This window comes from Astatotilapia calliptera, chromosome 22, assembly GCF_964374335.1.
Source record: "Astatotilapia calliptera chromosome 22, fAstCal68.1, whole genome shotgun sequence".
Taxonomy (NCBI): domain Eukaryota; kingdom Metazoa; phylum Chordata; class Actinopteri; order Cichliformes; family Cichlidae; genus Astatotilapia; species Astatotilapia calliptera.
In genome coordinates, this window is record NC_137442.1 from 4852326 (window position 1) to 4876650 (window position 24325).

General features: G+C 41.2%; 1 protein-coding gene across 3 annotated transcripts in view; it reads right to left on the reverse strand.

The window, feature by feature from the left end:
- Nucleotides 1-24325, reverse strand: part of shisa7b (shisa family member 7) — a 51071-nt gene that overhangs the window by 10949 nt on the left and 15797 nt on the right. For 2 of the 3 annotated variants that reach the window (XR_013904787.1, XM_026155901.2), the window contains exons 3-8: nt 15909-18989; nt 12543-12782; nt 11784-11900; nt 10657-10799; nt 7286-7354; nt 3633-3854 (exon numbers count right to left, since the gene is read on the reverse strand). Coding sequence is in view for 2 of the 3 variants with exons in the window: in XM_026155901.2 (XP_026011686.1) it covers nt 3633-3854; nt 7286-7354; nt 10657-10799; nt 11784-11900; nt 12543-12782; nt 15909-16321 (1204 nt within the window). In the remaining variant the exon portion in view is untranslated. The remainder of the gene's footprint in view (nt 1-3632; nt 3855-7285; nt 7355-10656; nt 10800-11783; nt 11901-12542; nt 12783-15908; nt 18990-24325) is intronic. The other variant, XM_026155903.2, reaches the window with a different exon arrangement.

The window sequence follows — 24325 nt, forward strand, 5'->3', positions numbered from 1 at the left end:
CTATTCTGTTAAATTCAATTTGTTTATACAGCACCAGTTAACAACAGCTACCCATAAGTGCGTTATATTTTAAATAAAAGATCCTACGTTATCAGAGGAAGAAGTCAATCAGACAAATCTCTGAGTAGATTCAGACTCAGGGAGGGGCAGCCATCTACCACGATTGGTTAGAGTGTGAAAAAAGGACAAAACAAAATCAGCAAGTTTCACTTAAAATTAAAAATATGCAGTTTTTCTAAACTCCTGCACGTATTCCCTCGCATCGTCTCTCAGTCATGGAGCAGAGAGAGAAAACAGAGCCACCTGCACACAAACCTCAGAAAACACTCTGTCAAAGTGAAGTGCATGCTACAGCTCTACTGCAAATGTTTTCCTTGGTTTTTTCTTCATTATCTAGAGGTGATTTCTAATTATCAAACAAAATGCAGTGCTCATTCATGCTGCAGGAACACGGCCGCCTGCAATATAAATTAATGTGCTCAGTCATTTGAGGAAGTGCAATTATATGAAGGAGGGACAACAAAAGAGAGAGAAAAAACATGGTGACCAAACAGAAGAAGAAAAAGGAGAAAATAAAGAGGTGAATTATGGGAATGGCATCTGCTTCTCTCTGGGATTTTTCGAAATTTCCTTAAAAAGGCTGCAGGACATCGACCGAGATGCTCATTCATGAATATGAAGGTTTCTGTTCTCTGATGTGAGGAAGCCTTTTTATCTGTTGAGGTGTTTCCTTATTTTGATTGAATTGAAATAGTAAAGAATCTCATCTGGACTCTTCTTCCACCTCATTAATGCTTCCATGTTCACGAAGCGCCACACCGCTTACACACGCACACATATGACCCCCCACGTAGTAACAATCCATCACTCAGCCTGCAGAGGCGACTCCCCTCCCCCTGCAGTCTTCGGCAATCACAGGGCGAGAGAGGCGACCAGCCACTGCCTCTCCAACGTCTTTTCTTCTCCGTCGAAGGCAGCCAGGCCCCTGCGGACCAGCCAGCCAACGCCCCTCCCCCTGCCTCCACATCTCTTTTTCCTTCAAATCCCTTCTTCCTTTCTTTCACTGCCTCTCTCTCCTTTCTTCTCAGTCTGCTCACTCGAGCTCACAGCATCTCCATCTTCCTTACCATCTCTTTTCCCCCATTAATGCTGCATCCTTATTCACCCAGCCAGCCTTCCCCTGATTTTCCTCTTCTGGTTAACAAACCTGCTTCTCTACCCTCACCCTGCCTCATGTTACCATGCTGCCTTCCCATCTCCTTCAACTTCATTTATCTTTCCTCTCCTCCTCCCTTCCTTCTTTCTTCTTTATTATCCTCTTTTCCCCCACTGTTTCCTCAATTCTCCCTCATCTCATCATCCATCTAACTCCATCTTCTTCTCCATGTCTTTGGCTGTTTAGCAGAAGCAGTTTACACATTCAGACAACACACTGAGATGATTATTTGTCACAAACTCAGGTGGCCATGCCTGGTACCATCATTTAGGTTCCCTGCAGAATCAGCAGCCTGAAATTTTACTAACCAGGCCACAAAAATGCAAACACAGTCATGGCCAGTTTATATGAATAAAACCTGCTCACAGTTTAGTTGGCAGAGACATGATTTGGGATTTGGATGACCAAAAATCAAACAGTAACGTAACCAACTATTTCTATCGACCTCAGTTATGAGTTCATCCGTATAGCAAACCAGCTGAACTGAACCCTCCCTAGCAAATACTTTCTTCATGCAGTCAGTATTTTCACATTAAAGGGAACTTATAAAGAAAGTGAAGTCGTGAATATGGGAAAGAGTAAAGCTGACGGTGCAGTAACACCATTTCACTCGCGTCTGTAACTAAAAACAGATCTGCGAGGACTAAAATGTATTTACAGCCACTTTAATGAGAATCAGCGCAATCAGTCTCAGTTTTTCCTCAACAGGTTAATAATACGACATCAGTGATCAGGACTCTCTGACAGCGAGCGGCAAAGAGGAGGAGGCGACACGACTGAAACAGTCAATCCAGGTTGAGTGAAACATAACATTTTCAAGTAAACACCCGTGCAATTAGTTTAATCAAAATCAAACCCCTGTTCAGCTGTTCAGTAACTTTAAACGTCAAGAAAAGCCAATTTTCACCTACTTCGTCTGCCCCCAGGTTGATCAGCATAGCAGCAGCACAGTATAATCAAGAGGAAACAAACACAAAAGTGTGTGTCACTGTTATGCAGAGACCCCAGATGACGGGCAGTTTGTGTTTGACACCAAAAAGTTTTAAAGGGATGCAGAAGAAGTCAATCTTTAGGCAGGAGTATGTGCAAAAACATGGTAATTAACAGCAAAAGAAAAAAAAAATCAATCAAGGAAACTAAAATAAAACTAAAGAAAATACTAAAATACTACAGAAATCACTCTCTCACGTTCCCCTGCTTCTGCCCCAGTCACTCTCTGCTCTGGACCTAATCAAACATGTCTTCACTCCCACTGGTTACCAGCTGAGTCCCAGGAACACTGAGGACTCATCAGAGGCAAAACAATTAAACGAATTAAGTCTGGTTGAATTCAGCTACCAAAATACACCAAAAACAGAAACACACGTGATCAGTGATGACACACTCCACTGACAATATCTGGGAATTGGGCACAGTGAAAAGGGGGAAGGCGTGACAGCTCCACTGTCACACTGACAAACTGCTTGTTTAGCTTTCTACTTTAAATTTGGTGCATTTCTTTTAAACTTTGCTGCAGGCTGACAGCAGCCGTCCTCTCTCTGCCTGTGATACCTGCAGGGTTGAGTTTAAAGGAGAGCACGGCATTTTCTGGTTTTTATGAGATATTTTAGATTTAAATGTCAGTTTAAAGACATTTGCATTAATAGAATATATGTTTTATTGCAATTTCTCCAGGAATTGCACACTTCTAGTTTACTGGCAACCTGCCCAGTGTGTACAACACTTGTTGCTCAATGTTAGCTGGGACAGACTCCAGCCATTCTGTAATCTTATTTGGACAAGCTGCTAAGAACATGGATGGATTTTACACTAAAAGATGGAGGAATTCTCCTGCAGGCAGGGTCAAATGAAAGATGCCATAAAGTGAATAAAAGTGTAGCGATCGAAGTTTTGAGAGTCCATCATCGGCTTACTAGTCCTCACTTTATGACAAACAGATGCAGATAATGTTTTTGTGTATGCTCTGTCCTCATCGTAGGTGCTGTGAAGATTAATCAGCAGTTTTCTGAACACAGAAAACTGTTATCTTCTGTGTTTTGCGGGGCCGGTGTTACAGCCCCTTCTTTGCCTTCTGGCCAAACTTGGTCTTTTTTGAAACTTCCAAATCAATCTGCTATAGTTGCTCTTTTTTGTGATTCACAACTACGTCCTATAAAGTCTCAAAGTATAAACTTTTAATTTATCTTTGTATGACTACATTTGCTTTTTTTCATAATAAAAAGTAATGATTTCTTTGAAAATTTGTAGTGTAATCATCAACACTTAAGAACCAATCAGACACAGCTGAGGCCTTGTGTGTGTTGTTTCACTTGAAAGCTCCCAGTGGTCCTGAACGCTCAATCAGTCCCACTTCATCCCTCACTCCGGTTTCCCTTTTTCCTCCTTTTCCATCCCTTTATCTCCCCCAGCGACTCACCCAGCCTCTTCAGCGAGCTGTAGCGGTTGATCTCAGGTTTCATGTTTGCATCGTAGGACGGTGGCAGCTGAGCCAGGTTGTGGAAGGAGTGCGAAAAAGACGGGTGGCTGCTGTTGTGTCTCAAGACGCTGCCGCCGCCGCCTCCCGCACCTTTGCTGCTACCAGAAATCAGGGTGGGCCCGGAAGTGAGCTGGGGGGTGTTGTTCATGCGGGATCCACGCTCTTGAGAGAGAGAAAGACAGAAAGAGGTGGAAAAAGGAAAGAAGAGATAGATGGAGAAGTGAGGAGGAGATGAGGGGGAGAAAGGAGAATGAAGGAGAGAGAAGGTTTGGAGGATGAAAGGAATGATGTGTAAGTGTAAAAGAACAAAGAGAAGGAAAAGAAGAAGTGAAAGAGAGAACAAGAGAAGATTATACAAGCTGGTTAACTATCAGTAAACAGGAAGTGTCTCTGAGCTCCATGGAGACCATCTATTAATACAACTCTGTGCTGTTCATCTGAGGCTCAATAAGACGAACGTATCAGCCACATGTAAATACACAGAAATACACTGATAGCTTCAGGAATCTACACACTCAAGCACACGCACATATTCACATTTATGCAAAGTGCAAAAGCAGCACAGCGATCAATAGACATAAAAAATGATTTGTCTTATGTAAGGTTTGCGGTATGGGGGAGGGGCAGGGGTGTCTGTTTTGCGGCACGTATACTCATATCCATTACATCATAAGGTGTACAAGTACATTCATAGTTTCCAAACAGCAAACAAACAGCAGTGGAAATGACCCAACATGTAGGTGCGCACAGGTCACCTGACATGTGTCGGATCTGTACATTCAAACAGAGGACAGAGGGACACATCTGCAGTGGACAAACACATGCCAGCCATCGCTGGATTAGCATTACAGAGGAATCTGAGAAGCTCGATTGACTGCTAAATGTCAGCAGAGGATGTTTGAAAGGTTAGAAATGTGAGGAAAAACTATGAAGCAGCGATTAAAGCTTGCGTAACTGTGGCATTTGCTGCTGCTTCCTGTCTTAGACGCAGATATAATCAATGGTGAGTCCATTCGGGGCGGTAACAGCTATGGGCTGCGATCTTGTTAAGATAACTGCAGGACATATACTGGTCATTGACCATTGACAGTAATGGGCAATAATGGCCAATGTTGTCTCTGTTAAGTGCCACCCAGGGAACACACGCCACATCGACTTCTGTACCGTGAATTCTACATACACTCACACATACACACACACGGTGGGGAAAAAGCAATGCTAGCTCTGAGCTCTGAGATCATATGGCTGTAAAGCAGGAGCTGAGCAGCAGGATGCAGGCTGTGGAGGAAATAAAAGGTAGAAAGCATCAAATGTCCTACCAATTGCTCTGTGTTTTTGTGCCACCATGCTAAATTAGCCTGGTAATTTCCATGAGTGAGAGGTAATTGATTTTTTTTTTTTTTTTTTTGAACACCTACGATGGCTGACAGAGGTTTGGTAATGGTGTCCGGGAAAAATGAACTTTGCTCAGTGTGAGCCGAGTATGTGACTCAGAGAGTTGAGGGGTTTGTGATTGTGTTGTACCAGGAGGCTGGTAACTTTAACACAGGAGGGAACCAGACAAGTGATGCAAAGGAGGTTCTAAAGTCTAAAATCTCACCTTTAGAATCAAAAATATTGAGTACAAACCGGCACAACTGAAGTAAAATCATCAAAATTCTTGGGACTGAAAGTTCAAATATATCAAAGACTTGAAGTGAAGGGCATCTCCTTTATCCAACAGCCTACAGTTTATTTTTATTTTGTTAATTTTAGGTTTGTACTTCCTAATTTGTGCCTGTGTGTCTGGTTGTTTCCTGGTCCAAGACGATTCCCCATAATTTGCATTAACAAGTAATGCCCCCTTAGACCGGGGGTTGTCAAAATGCAGTTCACGTGAACGTAACAAATACACTAAATCTGTACATTTTATTCATCCACTTGATGATATAACAGTGCAGAAGCAAACCAAGGGAACATTTCTCTTTAGTCATCACAGCTGACTAAACCTTCCTAACACTGAAAAGCACAGCTGGTGTCAACAAATGTCACCTCACTAATGGTTTAAAACTATAAACCGGCACAGAAAACAATAATTACCCACATAAGCTATTACTCCAAACCTAAAGGCGCGTGCATTTTCTTGTGCGGCCCTCAATCACATACCTAAAATGTCACATAGTTTTATAAATCACACAGCGCTGCACAAAATGGCTGAATTTAGATTAAATACAGCAAACGCTAAATTATATATTTAATAGTTTCTTTGTAAGGAAAGACATAAAAAGCAAAAACCGTGTTGTTTAGGTTTTTTTTGACTGTGTCGGGTTTTTGCATAAGGTAGGAAATGTCTTGGGGTTTACCTACCTTATGATTGGCAGGTTTAGCTTAATGGTTAATCACAGTCATCATCAAAACCCCAAGATGTGTAAACCGGCTCATTTATAGACCAATTTACTCCTAAAAATATGTTTTATTTTGTCTATTGACGGTTTTGATTTAGAAAGTGATGAAGACAAACACATTTCTAACTGCACCTTTAACTCCTCCAATAAAATCTGCCTTTATCTGATATTCAGATTTCTACTCTTGAAATCTATGCAATAAAACTCATGCATATTTAGATACACCAATAGAGACATTAGTGTCTTTTGCATATGCTGCTTTTCAATTTTTCTGTGCTCTCTGTGTTTCTAGGACCAGAAAACTTTATCTTTAATGTAAGTCACTGACTAGTTTTATGTAATAATACAAAATGTTTACACTTTTTGCCCCGTAGTGTCTCTCCTTAGATGAATTAAGTTGAAAATGATGATGTAATTGTACTTGCTGGTTAATATTTGCTGTCCTCTCAGCCGGTTTTACTCTTTGCTGTTGCCTTCTTGTGTAATCCGCTGCATGAGGGGCACATGTAGGTGTAATAGCTTGCAAAAACTGGCACTGAAACAACTTAAAAAGTTAAATGGAAATCATGCTCATCTCCATCAACACCATCATATTTCCATGGCAACCTTATCCTGTATCCTGTCAGAGTCATGTTAGAGGCATAAAATCAGCCTTCGCAGATAATTATCTGACTTGCAGTAGGAGTTCATGTGTTTCCTGGGTGCAGCACAATGACCTTTGGTGGAGATGAATCACTCGCGCTAGCATTGCTTTTCTGTTTTCTTCGTGTAAAGCCTGCGAAAACAGACTCGGGTTAAAGCGGTGACCTCCTTCGAAGTTTGGTATCACACTTGCACATCACTGCTGCACAGAGAGAGGAGGAAGGACGAACAAGCACATCTGGAAGCAGGCTTGTGGGGGGGAGTGAGTGAATAGGGAAGACGGGCTTGCATTAAGCAAAGGGCAGGCCAGACAAGTTTAAGCTCACACTCTTATGAAAGATCTGTCAGATTCAACACAACCGTGTGACGGGGGAAATCACTGGAAACGTACAGCACGCTGTGATTTCGAGCACAAATCTGCGCGTAGCCACAGGGTGGGGTTGACAATGGCACAGCTGTTTTAAGAGCGCAGCACAACAGGCCGTCATACTGACATCGAGACAGACAGACAGTGGTGGAGGTGAGGCCGCGAGTCCGGCTCACTGGGCTGCTAACCACGAGGCTTACCGATGGTAGCAGAGTGTTTGGGGCTGGAAGCAGACCCCTGCTGGTTAAAATGATGGTGCAAGTTCCCAGCTGCAAAGAGAGCAGAGCCGACAAACTGATGGGACAGCCACTCGAGAGACACGGGAGGCATGTCGAGTAAGCATTTGTGTCAGTAAAGAGACAGAGAGAGAGAGAGACAGTGGGTGAGACAGGACAGTGAGAGGGGAGGACAGAAAAGAGACAGACTCAGTCCCTCCAGGAATGAGCTGACTTTTGCATTTCTTATTTAAATGACAAAGGTTGTCGCAATTAACTGAATCGAACTGGCAACCCCCAGATTAAATCTTTTATGCAACACTGGCAAAAGTGAGGTCGTTTGGTTTTTACTTTGCATTGTGAAGCAGCACGCGAATATCCTTAAACGGTCATCTCAGGTGTAGAAGCCACACCCACCTGCTATTAAAGTCTCTTTGCAAGTGGCAGCCAATGAGAATAAAGGTTTTTCAAATGTTACAAATAACAATTATTTTGAACTGTGACTCATACAAAGCACCTCTAGCAGAGTCTAGAGTTGGAAACATGCACAGTGGGTCCTTTTAAAGCAAAGTTCCAACTCTTTAAAGTGCAGATTTTCACCGTCTTTCCCTTTTTATGATTGCAAGCTGAGCTTTAGAGTAACCGTTGGACACAAGAGACTGAAAAGACACTGCCGTTTTCTAGCAATTCAAAAGCTGAATTGTTATTCAACAATAAAAAAAAAAGATTTCTCAGCTCCTGTCTGTAAACTACACAAAAAAATCTAGTTTCATCAATTCTGCAGTTGCTAAAATGTGAAGCTTTGGTACTACAAGGCGCTCTTACCATTTTTACCTCAAGAGAATCAAGAGCAGCTAAATAAATAATTTAAAAAATCCACTATATTTGGCACATTTTTCATCTTTTCTTGGCTGGAATTTGCAATTTTCCAACCTTATTTGCAGAGTCAGAGAACAATCGAATTCCTAGAGAGGCTGAAAGAAGAGAGAGCTGGTTTAGTGAAAGACGAGACAGAGCGACAGAGAGATAAAGCAGAGGTAAAGAGAGAAATGTGTGTGTGTTTCATTTCTGTGATTTTCCTGTGTGAGAAAACAGAAACATTCATGTCCTTCTGATAATCACCAGAGAGGAAAAACTTTGTGAAATCACACAAACGCTGCGTTTAATTCTATGATCGTGTTGACTTTAGTGTTCTAGTGTTTGCAGCATTTTTCCTCAGCAGATTCAACACAAAGCTCCTCTGTGTGTGGGCAACATAAGCATCTAAATAGGAGTGGAGGTTTTTCTTATATTAAAGCTTAAATCATGAGATTCAACCTGAACATTTCATACAAAATATAAAACACATCCCCCTGTGGTAGCACTATTTAGAAAAAAGTGACAGTCAACATAAAGGAACCTTTAAAAGACACTTTTTAAAACACTGATGAGCCAAAACATTGGGACCACCAGTCTATTAACCTGTTAGTACTTTCTGTGTGCCTAAACCAGCTTAAGGTGCTCATTTCTCCCATACCTGACATAATACCCTGCAAAGCTGGCTGTTCGTGCAGACTGAAACAATTATTCAGGGTGAGAATTTGACTCTATCCCAGGCTACTTAGTCTAACCATATGTGTTATTTAAGCACCATATCTTGTTTCTCCTGAGTGATAAAAAGAATTCACTTTCATGATATGTTTGTGTCTCATTTTGGCTGTAAATTACAATCAATAGAAGAGTGAAGGGAGGGTGGAGAGAGTGTGCATACATAACTTACAGCTTTTTTAGGATATAATTATTAAAGTTATCTGTGATACTAGTAGGTATATGGAAACTCCCTTAAGGTTGAAATCTGTTTGTCTTGTTATACAGATGAGCTGCACAGTCTGTGTTTCAGGATAAGCTAACATTATGAAGTTGCAACAATCGGAGTACCTGCTGCAGCAGAAGCAGGTTTCCATCCCGTGCTTTGCAGAGAAAAGAGTGCTGGCATGCTGTGGTATAAAGGTGACCGTGACTGAGTCACTGCTCAAATTAATAGCAGGCCAAAGTCCCCCAAATGCTACACTCACCCTGCGGAAAACACTGGCTGGAGACGGCACAACCAAAAGGATTGTAACTGTGTCCAATGATCTTGTCATCTTCACAAAGGCTTAAATTATTTATAAAAGGGAGTGAGTGTGTTTGCAATTGAATGTCAGTTAAGCTGTTTATGATAAACCACAGTTAACTTTGGTAAAATGTTAAAAATCACAAATCTGTTGCTGAGCTACATACACGGAAAACCTAATTTAAGAAAACTTCATATTAACTACTTACAGTCAGAGTCCAGCCAGAAGCTCATACATATTAAATAGAAACTCAGATGGTCCTCCACAAATAGTGACATAGTTGATTGCAAAATGACATAACCTTTCTTTTATATAGAAACATAAGCAGAGAACAACTAAATGGCAGCCAGTGAATCAGATCCTTGATTGCAAACAGATGTGTCGGAGACAAGTTTGCAACATTTCTGCAGTCTGTCTGAGTTTGAACATTACACCAATTATTTGCAGACCTTCTCCAGTCTGTCTGTCAGTGACTGCATTCAGTCCGAGTTGGACCTCGATTGTTTGGAGACAAACTGACGCTCACCAGGTGGCTTCTACAATTGCAAAACAATTGAAAGTGGAAAGTAACCAACTTGATTGCAACAACAACTAGCTGCAATCATTTGTAGACTGGGAAAAAAAACCAAGTGCAATCACTGGACAACCAAGATTTTCCTGGTTGCAAGGAGTTTGGTGTCCTATTGAGCGAGTGGTTAGACCAGGAAGTATCCTCATCCTCCCAATGGGCAAATTTAAGCAAAGTTATTTCCTTCATCTGTGAGTGGTCAAAATGTTTCAGCTCATCTGTGTGCAGGTCATGTTTGTGCAGAAATATAGAAAGCTGAATGAGAATTAACCTTTAAAAAAATAAAACACATCTCTAAACATTTTATTTTTCAGATTTAAAAACTGTTAAATTCAATGCATACTTTTATGTTTTAATTCAGATGAATACATTTTTGCAAGATCACTTGAGTAATAAAGAGCAGAAGGTGAATCCAGACAGGAAGCCAACCCTTTAAAAGTCTGAATCCATGTTGTTTCATTTCAAAAGACCCTCTGAGATTACTGATGTTAAACAATAATCTCAGGGGGCTTTTTTAAATGAAACAACATCTGGCAACAATTCACTCACAACAAATGTATTCCACCTGAAGTAAGAAGTGTGTTGCTGATATTTGAAACAAGAGCAGCGACAATTACCACCTTTTCCACTGGGGACGAGACAAGCTGGCCTCATTCGAATGCTCGTTTAACCTGAATATAATAATCGTCACTCACTGCGGTTGTCTTTGATCTGCAGGATGGGGGTGTACAGGTTTTTGGATGTGCGTCCGTCTGAGGTGGTCGTCAGCACTGTGCTGTTGTTCCTCTCGCCCTGCTGCACGGGGCTCGACTGGTGACGCAAGATATCCACCAGTGATCTGACGCAGCAGCGGGAGGACGGAGGGAGAGAAGCACGAGGGCAGAAAGACAAGAGGAACAACAGATGTGAGGAGAATAGTGAGAAAAGATCATGTGGAGGAAACATTTTCTCAGTCAGTTATACTTCAGAGCACTTTCCAAATGTGTCCAAAGCAATCCTATCATTGAAAATAATGCAGTTACGTTTCACTTTGATCTGTTTGTAAATCTTCTAAAACCTCAGTCTCACATGTCTTAAAAGTTTTCATGTTCCGCTGCAAACTGAGACGTTTTAACACCTCACCTCTGGCTGAAGATCATTATTATTATTATTATTATTAATATTAATATAATCGCATGTGTAATATATAATCATTTACCAAGATAGCAACAACTAGATTAAAAGGAGACATGAATAATTGGTTTCATAGACACAATTTCTGTAACTGAAAGCTGAAATGAGTCTTAAACTTGCATTGTTTCCAATGGCCAGCAGGGGGAGACTCCCTCTGCTTTTCCAGGTTCATTGAAGTCTATGAAAAAAAGAGCCCACCGGTCACCTGATTTATGACCTCAGTAAACACCTTCCTGACTAGTTTAGGGGCTCAGTCACTAGTTTCTTGTTTAATACAACAAGCGTATTTTATAAGTTATAGTATGGCTTACTTAAAGTACCTTTTAGGGCAGAAATGACTTGTGATTGACAAGTTGGCCATATGCACCTCTACAGGTGACTAAGATGATTCTCTTCAAACTAGGACTTCACCCATCTTTATATGCAGACATTTCACAGATATTTATTGATCATAAGCATACGTTTTGCATTTGAATTTTTAGAAAGACATTTCAATTTAACTTTTTTCTCTGAATGGTCTTTTCTTAGCAGCGTTTAATGCCTGGCAGAATCTGGCTTCACCGTCTGTGCTCCTCGTGGATAGCATCGGGTTTCGTGTCTTTGCTGTACGTCTAAACTGAGAAGCCAAGCAGCCGTCCAGCAGTCTCACCTGGGCATGTTGATGTCTCGGTTTCGGGGTCGACGAGCCACCTTGCTGAAGGCAATCCTGACGCCCACGGCCACCACCACAGTGAAGGAGATCACACCTCCGATCACATAGGCCGTGCTGTTTATAGAAAAGAAATTACATCAGGGCACTCGGCAGGAAAAACTACACGCTTTTCAGCTTCTTTTTCATTTTATAGTAAATTTTCAGTACGATTCATGTCTCTAGCCTTAATTGGAAATAATATTGTACTTCAAGTACAATTAGGGGCGCATCAATAGAAATTCATAGGTGATACTATTTTTCCTCATTGTTGCAGGATCAAACAAGAACTCTGTTTCATTGTTAAAAGTTTTTAGCTCCTCTTCAAGCAATTTTTTAACACACAGCACAAACTTTTTATTTTTACAAATAGCGTTTACAGAAAGTGTTACAAATTTTTAGAAAGATTTTAGTGCTTATGCAATTACTTCAACTTGTTTTTACCCTTGATTTCTTAAAAATGTGCTCAAAATGAAAAATCCAAAAGAATACCAACTCTATACCCCTGAAATTCATCTGTAAATAATAAATATGCAAACACATTATTTTTTAAAAACATTTAATGCAAATATTACTCATTAAATTAACTTGTTTCTGTCAAGATCGGGAGGTTATTTTGACAAATTATGCTGCTCTTTATTTATCTTTGCTTTCGAGATGATTCTAATATATTGTACTTTTCCTCTGATGGCTCTGTGACTGACACATCCAGACTCTGACCTGCTGCTCTGCTGCGGAAACGTCTCAAAGTCGGGGTCTGTTTTCACCGCGGGCACAGTGACGGGGACCTGCGGGTCAGCCCAGTCGGGGGACTTGTAGTTGGTGCAGGAATCCTGATCTAGCTGGTTCCTCTGGTGCTCGCAGCAGAACCGGTAGTGGCAGGTGCCGCAGCAGTAGATGTAACTGCCCTGGGAGCAGTTGAACGAGTTGTCAAATTGCCCCATCACATCATAGTAACCCCTGCGGAGTAAAGTTGGTAAAAACGTACCATTAATGCCGTCGTGTACCGCGCCTCTGCTGCTTAAGGTTCTTCTTTGACCCTGAAAGTTCACAGGATGTGAGCGTTTGGCATGCATCATAATTTTGATTTCTGCCAATACAATCTTCTCCCACATCTTTACCTCCTGACGCTACATTAAAGTACATTAAAGACAGAACTCTTAAAAAAAAAAAGAATGGTTATTTTCACTAAAACACTGGTGAAAAAATAATAACAGAATAGAGTGAATGTCCACAAACTGGTAGAGGTGTGATGCCTAGTGCTGTGATCTGGAGCTTGAAATATTAGTGAAATCTGAAAGCCATTTGTAAATTTACTGCCAGTCCTGAGCCTCTTTTAAGTGTTTGTGATACTCCATATCTCAGGAATGCAATACCCAGCAAACAACTGAGTGAGCTGCCTTTGTGTTGCATATGTGTAGTATACTGTTTATATGACATTACTGCTCCTCAGTGTTAAAATCATGCTTATTCGACAGTTTCTGCAGACTTTATCCACTATATGATCTTATGTTTAGCTGCCTGCTGTGCTGTCTGACCAGAGGTTTATGTCACTGTTTTAAACTCTAGATTTAGGACAACTGTCAAGGGTCATGCTGGGTCCATTTAATGGATCAACTGGTCAAATACTGGACATTTTTTTCAAAACTGTGATCAAGCTTATTTTAATTCTACTCAGGTATATTTGCAGTTGCAGTATAATCCTGCAGTTGCTGTATTGTGTAGTTGAAGTTTTACGTAGGTGCATCCCAGGCTAGGCCCTAGCCTCAGGCTTTGGGGCCCCATTATACAGTGCCATCGCCAAAGCTCTGTAGCATTTATGCCTGCATGTAGGGTGCTATTGTCGCCACTCAGACAAAACCTCCACATCAGTGCTGATGTAGGAGGAGAAAAAGTCAAAAGCTGAAGCAAAGAAATCACATTTTTGTCCAAAGTCTCCTTTTTTCAAACTGTGATGGTACCGGCACAAACCGTGTGAGGTTACAAAAACTGAGAGGTGCACAACTGAGCACAACTGGCTCTACATTAGGTGTGGATGCAGCAGTGGGAGGTTTTTGTTACTGCTTTTGAACTGGCTTTGAAGCCTTTCATGGACTTCCCCTGACTGAGATATTACCTTTATTGTTGCAGGACCTCTCTGAGCACTCCGAGCTAAAACTCGTCGTCTCAAAGGCGATAAATGTTTTAGGTAAATCCTGCATTTGTTCTGCGGAGAGCTTTTTGGGCTCGCAGAGTAGCGCAAAGGAAAACGTAGAACGGAGCTCTGTCTTCACTGCAGCGCTTCGTGCTGCTTTCTTGTGCCTGAATGTAGCTGCTGTTGATAGTCGTAGCGTGTGGCTCGCCAACACACATCTGACTTAGAGCTGATTATACGTTGCTTAGCAACAGCAAGACGCCTCTCAGTGAAAAATATGAGCTTCTGTGAGATGAAGATCCGAGCTGAAGGAGGGGAATCATGATGTGCCTCGCTTTTATGGCATCCAGAGTGATCAAGCCATCACATTGATGGATGTAAATTAGGGCGATAAAAAGATCCGCAGGCCTTCGACGACAAGCAAAACTTCAGCACAGCGGAAGATATAAAACAAGGAAAATCGTGATATTTCAACTACATTTTTATTAAAAGCCATTTACGTTCATGTAATCTGATGTTTCTGTCTAGAATTTACTTTTTTTAATTCACATTTTGTATGTCAACTTAACCCCAGAACTAAAAATGCCTGAACAGCTGCTAAGAATTTAATTTCTGACCCGATTGTGGAATATGAGTTATGTCAGCTGTAGAAGAATTGGATGCTTCTCTTGGTACCATGACAAAACACATGTTGATGCTTTAACAGCTCACTCTGCTGACCTGCTATTCCTAATGGAGTATAGTTTTTCAAAACAGATTAAAATAGTTTGGATTAGAGCTACACTGATCCAAGCTTTTGTGCTCTGATACATTATCGAGACCTTGGCTTCAGCCCCACAGATTGGCCACACTGTTGCATCCACAATTTTCAACTCTGGAACAGTTACAAAAATGTATCTAATATAAAATGTATATAGATATTTGGAATGATTTTAGCTGACAAAAATGTGTTTCCATGTCCAAAGATTTCATTTTAGGTTACCTTAATAATTTAGCACTTATCCTCCTTTCCTGCTCAAACAATAAAAGATGTTTTTACGTGTCCTGTAATTCTAGTTAGCTCATACTGATGTCTCATCCAGTAACATTTCTTTGACATAATTATAGACTGTATATAAAGGATGGATGTGGGCATTGTGATATGACTCAGTGGTTGGTGAAGTCCCGTACTGAAGCTTTGAGTTCAGTTTTTTGACCGTCAGTGTCTGCTTTCAAATAAAGACATTACAGTCAAGGGATAATTCTGACTAAGGACACTGCATGCTCATACAGCACACATGGGCTCAACCCCATTCCGTTCCTATTTGATTAGAGAGAGTGTAAAATGTGAATGCAGCTTCCTAGTCTGAAAAATAAAGCCAACATAGACGTATAAAAGTCACTAAGATTTTTCAAATTTGGAACCATTCTACTAAAACTTATGGAGTTTAGCACAATTCAGCACAACATTCATCATGTTTCAGCTGAGTAGTTCAAAATGTGGCCGTATACTTTTTCCAAATTATTAAGAACTCCTGAGAAAACTGTTACCTGACTCATAAAGCACAGCCTTCTTTACTGTTCAAGTGACTCTAACATGGGACAATAATTTAAATGGCCATGCAATAAAAAAAACACTTAAAGCTAGAAAATGAGATTATAAACTCATTTACTAACTAGTTAAAAATCAAGCGAGTAATTTTTCCATAGATTTTTACAACAGCTAACTTCTCTCTGCAGTTACAAGAGTCTCCCCCTGCTGGAGCTAAGACAATGCAGGTTTAAAGCGCCGCCATTGCATCGGCTTTCTGTTTAAAACGCCTCGACTTTGTTCATCTTTAATATTCATTTTATGGATATTAGTTAAAAGTTCTCACAACTAAAAGAGCCCACATACAGAAACATGTTCCATTAGCTTTTAAGACTTAACAAAAACAGTGATAAACACTACACAGAATTTCTGACAACATTACTTGCACAGGTCCACATCCACCAGCTGTCTCGGGGCTGGAGCCACCTGGGCCGCACCGAGGGGAGGCTTCAGTGCTGCCGTTACGTTCCTTGGCAACATGGACTGAGGGAGGGGCTTTGGTGGCAGCTCAGCCATGACCGGTGGATCATCCCCGTCCTCCACCTCTGCCGCTTTTGGCGGCACTTTGGGTCCGGCAGGCAGCCGTGGGAGTGGCGGCTTGTAGCCCGTCAGGAGGAACAAGGTGGTACTCGTTTTACCAGAAGCGGCAGAGCCGCCCCTGCCGGTCAGAGTCCTGATATCACCATCGACAGCGCGTCGCCGAGTGGTGATGGTTACAGTGGAAACAGCGAGGCAGGAGAAAAGCAAGAGGATAAGGGATAAGCAAAGCATCCCCTTTAATATTTTAGACGTCATTGTTTTATCACAAAGTTCTCGAGCCAAAAAAGTCACAAACAGCTTCAAATGTCAGCGAGATCCTCCAAAAAAACCCTCCATTACGAAAAGTTTTATCTGCAGTCTGATGAACTAATCCCTTGGGTTGGATTTCAGCAGATTCACGTTGTTCGAGCAGTGTTTCATGAATGCGTTTGGCGTGTCACTCCGTCATCTGAATGTAAACATTTCCGTCTGAATACAAATCCTTCCCATAAGCAGCGTTTGTAAACATTGAGGTCTTTTAGAGTTTTTTAGGCCCTATGCGATGCGTCTGTACAATGGCTGTAGACCTAAAGTAATCTAACTTAAAATTGATTAGAAATAGAGAATAATGTGGGTTTGTTTTATGGCAGCAGGTATTAAATGTTTAATTTTGGTCTGTCGGTCGACAAAGTGCCGTTTTACAGTCCGTTGGCCTAAAATCTTCAAAACAGGCAGTATTGAGACGTTTTCTGTAAACAAAATGAGTATGAAAAACTGTAAACTCGTCGTATAATGACTCGTCCAGAAGAAGAGTCCTATGTCTCTGAATGCAGGGTGTTCTGGGAGCTGTTTATGGCACAAAAGTCATGTAAGAAACTGCAATGAAAACTGTGGTCTGTAAACATTTAGTGCTGAATGTAAACTTTGTATTCAATGAGCTCTCACAGACGCTGGGTGTATTCTTCTCGGAGTTTGGCACTTCTGTTGTCCTGGGTGGAGAACTAATGTGTGAAAATTATACATGGAAATGAAATCAAATTAAACATCGAGCTCCGTGTGTCTCGTGTCTGTAAACAACAGTGCTGGCAGCTTTAGAGATCTCAGCTCTGTTTGGTGAACAAGCTGCGAGGAAGTCCGTGTAAATTTGGCACAAGCTGTTACTTAAACTTCTCTTACGCCACGCTCACAGTTTGCCCAATAAACCAAATCTCCCTTTCAAAGAATTTAGAGGAAGAGGAGCAGTAAAGGTCAGTATGCTTGAAATTTTGGTTTCGAACAATGGAACGGTGAATTTATGAGTCGTGGGCTGTGAGCGCAACTAATAAAGGTACTATCACTGACGGCATTAAGCAGCATCAAATCTATAAGAAAGAAGTCCTTCCAGCAGCTACCGGAGGACAGACATCAGTTCATTAAGCGAGCGTGTCAAGGCATTCACAAAAGAGTGATCGATGGCGAGGATCTGGTGGATGAATTACAGGAAGAGACGACAGAACAAAGCGAGGATCTATGTGCGTTTGATACCCTCGCGCGAGTGTCTTTGCTCTGAATTTAGCTTGGCCCAGCAGAAGAGGACGAAGGAGGGCTTGGGCCCGGTTCTAGCAGGGCAGCGAGGTTCTGCCCACAGAACAGACATGAAACTGTCCGGATTCATCCGTCAAGACAGAGGAACGCAGGGTGATGATGGGAACTCGACACGACCACTGCCACGCTTGACACCACAGGCTGTGCGATCTAAAAACACGCAGGTAGAAAAAACTTACAAAGCCGCTCTTTCATCCAAAGGAATGAAATTTCTGGTCACTAGCATTTTCTTCATCGACTCCCTGAATGTGTGTGTGCGTGCACCGACGTGACTGAGGATCACTTTGTTGTAGAGACCTTCAACATCGTGAGCTCTGTAAATGTATTCGTATGGCTGGTGTTCAGTATGGCTTTAGGTTATGTTCTTTTTTGTTATTTTTAAATATCTTTACAAATTTGATTTCCTTCCACAAAAAATGAAAGTACAGTGAAAGGTTTTAAATTGCATGTTTTTAATAGAATAAAAGGAAGAACGCAAAAAAGGTGTAAGAGGTCACTGGGAGTAGATAAAGGGGGCTTTTTAGGTTGTTCGGCGCGGCGTAATCAAGAGCCACGTGTGGAAGAAACAGAAGACGACAAAAGGGCGAGAGGCCTCTCTCGTAGAAGCGACTGGAAGAAGGAGATAGGCAAAGTGTCAACAGTGTTTCACAGCGCAGACTGAAACGACGGCGTACCTCCGAGCCTTTGAGATAGCAGCAGCGGTGGCGGTGGTGTTGCCTCTGTTTATCTGTTTGACGTGGCTCGTGTTGCCTGTCAGTCAAACGCCGTCAGAGTTATCACAGCTTACCACACGCCTCCTCTGCTATGCATAACCATGAGCAGACCGACAGCTGGAGGATTTGTCTATAAAGCACTTTGAACCAATAATGCACTGATCGCCGCCCCAGTGAGAAAAATCACGAAGTTCTAACATTAAAAGCAGCAAACATCGACCAAACGGAATGGATATATAAACTTTTACAGACGTTATCTTGAAATTCAATGTGGTTTTAATGGGACGTTGGATGTTTTAATGTATTTGTGGGTGATGTATCCAAAGCTGGGTGACTAAATAAACTCTTTATATGAAGAGTTGTAGATTTTTTTGCTTCTTCTCTTGACACAGTCGGTTTGGCACCTGGTTTTGGTTGTGATTGGAACAAAAGAGCAGTCAGAAATCGTGATTCCAACCACATAAAAATAAAAAGAGTGGAAAAGGAGCAGGAAGTGTTCAGAGCCTCGGCTCTGAAAACAGCTGAGAAAGTCCTCCAGGAAAACCTCCACTTGGCACAGGGACGGTCCGGATCAGATCCTTTACTCTGTTTCTTCAAGTCTTCCCGTCTCTCACAGGTTCGCGTCCACTTCTTCACCGGCTTTCACACTGCAACATAAGAACAGGAAACACAGGGTGTTGTAAGACGTTTTGCTGAGCTGGCTGTTATTGGTGCAGCGTCTCCACAGAGATATACTCAACTTATGGTGGGGGATGGGCATGCTGTGAAAGGATGATTTCAGAATTAAACCAAGTTGTTTGTGCTTAATAAATAAATGGCCAAGCTAATCAAGTTGCATTCCACATTCATAGACTGCAGCTGGCAGTCCTCGCTCTGCTCTGCAGCCTTGCCACATGAACCAGCGCTCCACCCGCTGCAAGTTCTGGTTAGGATGACCTTCACTGCAAAACAAGAACTACTTCTGCAGTCTGACCACAGCAGCACAGCAGCAACGTGGCAGCAGGTTAACTTAACACAGCAAGAGAGAGGCACTTCATCTATGTATTTATTAGTGGCTGAACTAATATTACTATATTATTAACTATATTAGTAATATTAGGGTTTGGTGGCATGTTTAAAATGTGTCTGTTTCCAACCAGAATTTGCTGTTATACTTGTGAGGTGTGTGCACCGAGCAAAGCATTTTTTCTTTTTGGTTGTGCTAGCTTGTCTCCTCTGCTTTGCTCTCTGTTTCACCATGTGCATAAGCTCCTCCCCCTACACAGAGCGAAAGACAACACTGGGAACAGGAGGAAAAAAGCTTTTAGCCCCCCCCCCCCAAAAAAAGCCTGCCAACATGCTGTATCAAAGTATGGTACGGCAGCTGCACTAAGGCGGACAGAGCGAGACTTCAGCGTGTAGTCAAGGCAGCACAGAAGATCATCGGCTGCTCTCTTCCCTCCCTGATGGGCATTTATTCTTCCCGCTGCCTCAGCAGAGCAGCAAACATCATCAAAGACAGCTCCCACCCTGGTTTTAACCTGTTCAGCCTGCTTCCCTCAGGGAAGCGCTACAGGTGCATCAACACAAAGACCCACAGACTCAAGAACAGTTTCTTCCCAAAGGCCATAACCACCCTTAACTCATACACTTACCGATAACACAGTCCCATCCCTCCATTTTCCCATTTCCCCCTATAAACCACCACTGTGCAATACCATGTTCTATGTGCAATAACCCGAACTGTATATACATCACACTATTTATTTACATATTTACTTTTTTACATCAGATTGTATATTTTTACATTTCACATATTTTGTTTCTGTTAATACTGCTCATATGTATATAGTGCTGCAGAACTGTTGGAGATGCTCTGTATCTCACTGAACAACTGTATAGTGACAATAAAGGCATTCTATTCTATTCTATTCTATATTGTCAAAACAAGGCCACAGCTCATTTAAAATGACCACTCCTGGTCTGAAATGTTTACACGATGGAGGGGTTAATGCTGCACACCTTTTTCTTCTGTTCACAAGGAGATTTTGAGACTGGCTTTGTTACTTCCTGTGTCAAGAAACAAAACCCTAGAATTTAAGTTGAGATTGAATTTAGGCAGGAAATCCGTTATTAGGGCAACTGCGAAACAAGCCAGGAGGCTGGTGGTAATTTCCTATACTTCTCTTGCATTGAGTACAGCTTCTTGACACTGAAACTGTGCTCAGCTGAAGGAGCTACAGCACACAAACATACACAAAAAACATCAGCTGACAGAGGAGATGGGAGCAGCTGTGATGTGACTTTGATAAAAAAGAGAGCAGACGACATGACAGATGCCATATGGACTCATTTGACAGAAGGACAGAGGAAAGACAGACCACAGATGTGTGTCTGTGTGTTTGTGTGTGTGTGTTCTGTTTGCAAAATGAGGCCTCCAGTGTTGGGAGTGGGAGGCATGCATAAGAGCGCTCTCAGGAAAAAAAAAATCTAACGCACCCTCATTTTCTTGCTCTTAATTAATGCTTGCAGTTTACACTTAAATCTGCTCTGACTGACATTTATTTCCTGTGACATCACAAAGTCTACAGTCATCTTGTTTAAAAAAACATGCAAGTTTCATAAAAAACATGGCATTATAATGCAGTGACAAACTAATGTAAAGCAACAAACAAACAGATATTATTTAGGTTATTCAATGCATCAGCTATTCTTCATATGCACATGTAACAAATCTCTGATCTGGGAATCGGGGATCATTATATTATCCTACTTCATATAACTGTCAGAGCAGGAGCAGAGAGCAGAAATGAAGATGGAGAATTAAATGTCTCTACGGGGCTGTGGATGAGGAGCTTAATGGCCAAATTGTCCCTGAGAAGTATTTTCTTAGGTTTTATTTTAAGTTATCAAAGTGTTTAAAGTATTTAAAATCAACTAAAGCCTAAATGTGTTTTACTTTCAGAAGAAGAAGAAGAAGAAGAAGAAGAAGAAGAACAAGAAGAAAGAAAGAAAGAAAGAAAGAAAGAAAGAAAGAAAGAAAGAAAGAAAGAAAGAAAGAAAGAAAGAAAGAAAGAAAGAAAGAAAGAAAGAAAGAAAGAAAGAGTATTAAGGGTTTTTCTTCACTGGGTCAGTGTCTGGCTGCACTGGATGCAACTCAGGGGTTAGAAGAAGAATGGAGTCACTCAATGATGCAACAACATTTTCTATTACAGGAAGGGAGCAAAATATTGAAAAAAAACTGATAGAACAAACAAAACAAGAGTTAAAATAGAAAATTTCATCCAGTTTTATTTTCTCCTTGAAAGCAAAGGCAGCTTTTATTCTAATCAGTTCATTCATTTATAACCCAGTGTGCTGCTATCTACAGTTATTCCACTAGGAAAGGATCTAAATATATTTTGGATCTCAGTGTTTACGTGAATGGACAGCAAATATTAGTCTTCATAATGACAGAAAAAATAATAACAGATCAGGTATTGTTTTCTTAATTTATACACGTGCGTGTATCCATCTGTAATAAAGAAAAATCACTCTGGGGTCACACCAGGAACAATTCCAGCATATTAATAACTATTTGCTGTGGCGAACTCTTGTTTATAATGCAGCTTAGAATACAAACCTTAACTTCTGTAATTAGAAGCCCCAAATTACTCTGGCACCTCCAAAATCAAAATCCTGGCACTTCACCTGACATATGCCACTACATGCCTCACAATGAAAACGTACACTGCTGTGCAGCACGGTTAAATGAGAGAGGAAAATATCTAGCTGACTAGTCCAAAAGTGTGAACACTTAAAATTGGGTTTAAAAAAATCGGTGTATAATAGAAAAGAGGTCTTGCTAACTACTAAAACATCTTTATTTCAATAGTTAGCTGCTGACTAACCAGGACGCCAACTTTTAATTTGTAGAGTCAAGTAGTAGAATCGATTCCCTCCCTTCTGGAGAAGCTTCATTAATGATTTGCCTTTTACAGTTAGATAACTGACTCTGAGACTGTATTTGTAATAGGCTACTTTGTGATCTTCCCTGTAATAAGTCTCCATTGAGGAACAAGTCAGATGTTCTGACTGCCAGTTAAAAATCCAAATGAACAGTTTTTGAGGAAGACCGACTCCACATTAATTTGCAGGATGAACAATCCAATAGAGAAACAGGCAAAAGTGCAGTAAACACTTCAGAAGGTTGCACACGAGGAAACATGAAAGCTGGCTGCAAAGCTTGAGTAACAAAAAAGAGCAAAGAAAGGAGAACATCTGCAGGTGTGAATACTGAGGACACTAATCCAACCCACGGAAGTGTAAGAAAAACAAGACTTCAGAATAAAACAGGAAGCAGAACTGAATAATCAGTTCTCCAAACATTAAAGAAATGTTCTTCCACACGTCTATTACCTCCTTTAGCAGAGGATACACTGGAGCATCGTTCATGAGATGGAAAGGAGATAATTAAATTCCATAATAACAGCACACCCTCTGACCAGAAAGAACAAATAAAAAAGTGGGACAAATCATGTACATGCTACTTATAGATGCATTTGCACTTCATGCCATAACCTGCAGATATGTTTTAGACTTCACTAACAGGCTGTTAAACCCTCAGCTGAACTCGGCTGAAATCAAACCTGCCTTTTATTGAGATGTCACGTTGTGTGAAGAGGATAGATTTAAGTTCCACATGTGAGTTTAACAAAGTGTGTTTAAGGTTTAAGGTGTATAATTCAGTTTCCATTAGTAATAGCCATTCATGGATTACAGCTGTTAAGACCATCATGATTTAATTTTTACTTTGGGTCAGCTTGGAGAAACGATGGATGGAGGGAATTTTAGTTCAGTCACTGAAATCCTAAACATGGAAGAGAAAAAGAATCACACTGGATCACATCTCTGGAAGGAAAAAATTAGAAAATACAATTTATTTTACTGTCCTCCTTCACACCCTTCCATCACCTCATGACATTTGATCACGTTTTGATGCTCAATCATCCAGGTAAGAAAATCCCAGAAAGTTGATTCTGGCTTGGATGAGTGACAAAATGTTTCTTCTACTGAAAACACAACGTCTGAGATAAAGTGGTTAGAAAAAAGGAGTCAAGCCAGGATTGTACCACTGCAAGCCTGAGTGACATAAACATCATGATCAGACTGCTCGGGTGTCGTGGACCTGACATGTAGTTACAATTGTGGAGCACGTGGGTTCCAGAGTAGGGTATGCCACAGGGTTCAGACGGGTTTGCGGGAAATAACTAAACACAAAAGTCCTGACCTAACTCATTTTTAGGTTACTCTCTTAATTCAAACTCTGTGAAAATACCTCCATTGTTTTATTTCTACATCTGACTGTTGCTTCTTTCTGGAGCAAAGAAAAATGAGATCAGCAGCAGGACAAGAATCAGTCCCCAGAGAAACAACAATACCTACAGCCAACAAAAGCTCCAAAGGCAAAACAAGCAACAGTGAAAAAAGAAGAAGAGGAAAAACAGAATTAATTATTAAATATAAAAGGTTGAAGAGAAGAGTATAAGAGAACAGAATGTTCCAGGGTTAGGGTTAGAGCTGACAGGAACTATTTCTTGAGTCACAGTAACCTCAATAACGCGGTCCTCTCTGCTGGAAAGTTCTGGGCGCTCTGCTGCCCTGACAGCCTGGCTTCACATCAGCGTGCCTCGACCCTCCGGGGGCTTTTCCGACTCGCTTCCTCAGATGTTGTAATTAAGAAGCCTCCGCTGACAAATAGTTTGACTTCCACTGGCTTTCTAGGCAGTAAGAGTATTAATTCAATAATAAAAAATCAAAATCTGTGAAAACGTGCACAGAAATAAAGATGTCCAGACTTCATGGATTAACATGGCGGGGTTAACACTGCGCTCTTCTCTGGGAAGTCAAAGTGAGGGGATTTTAAATTCATTGCGAGCGTGTTTATCAAAGGATATGCTGCTTGTTATTGTGCATTAATCTGTGATTAAGGGTCAAATTTGCAGTGAAAGAGCGGTCAGGAATA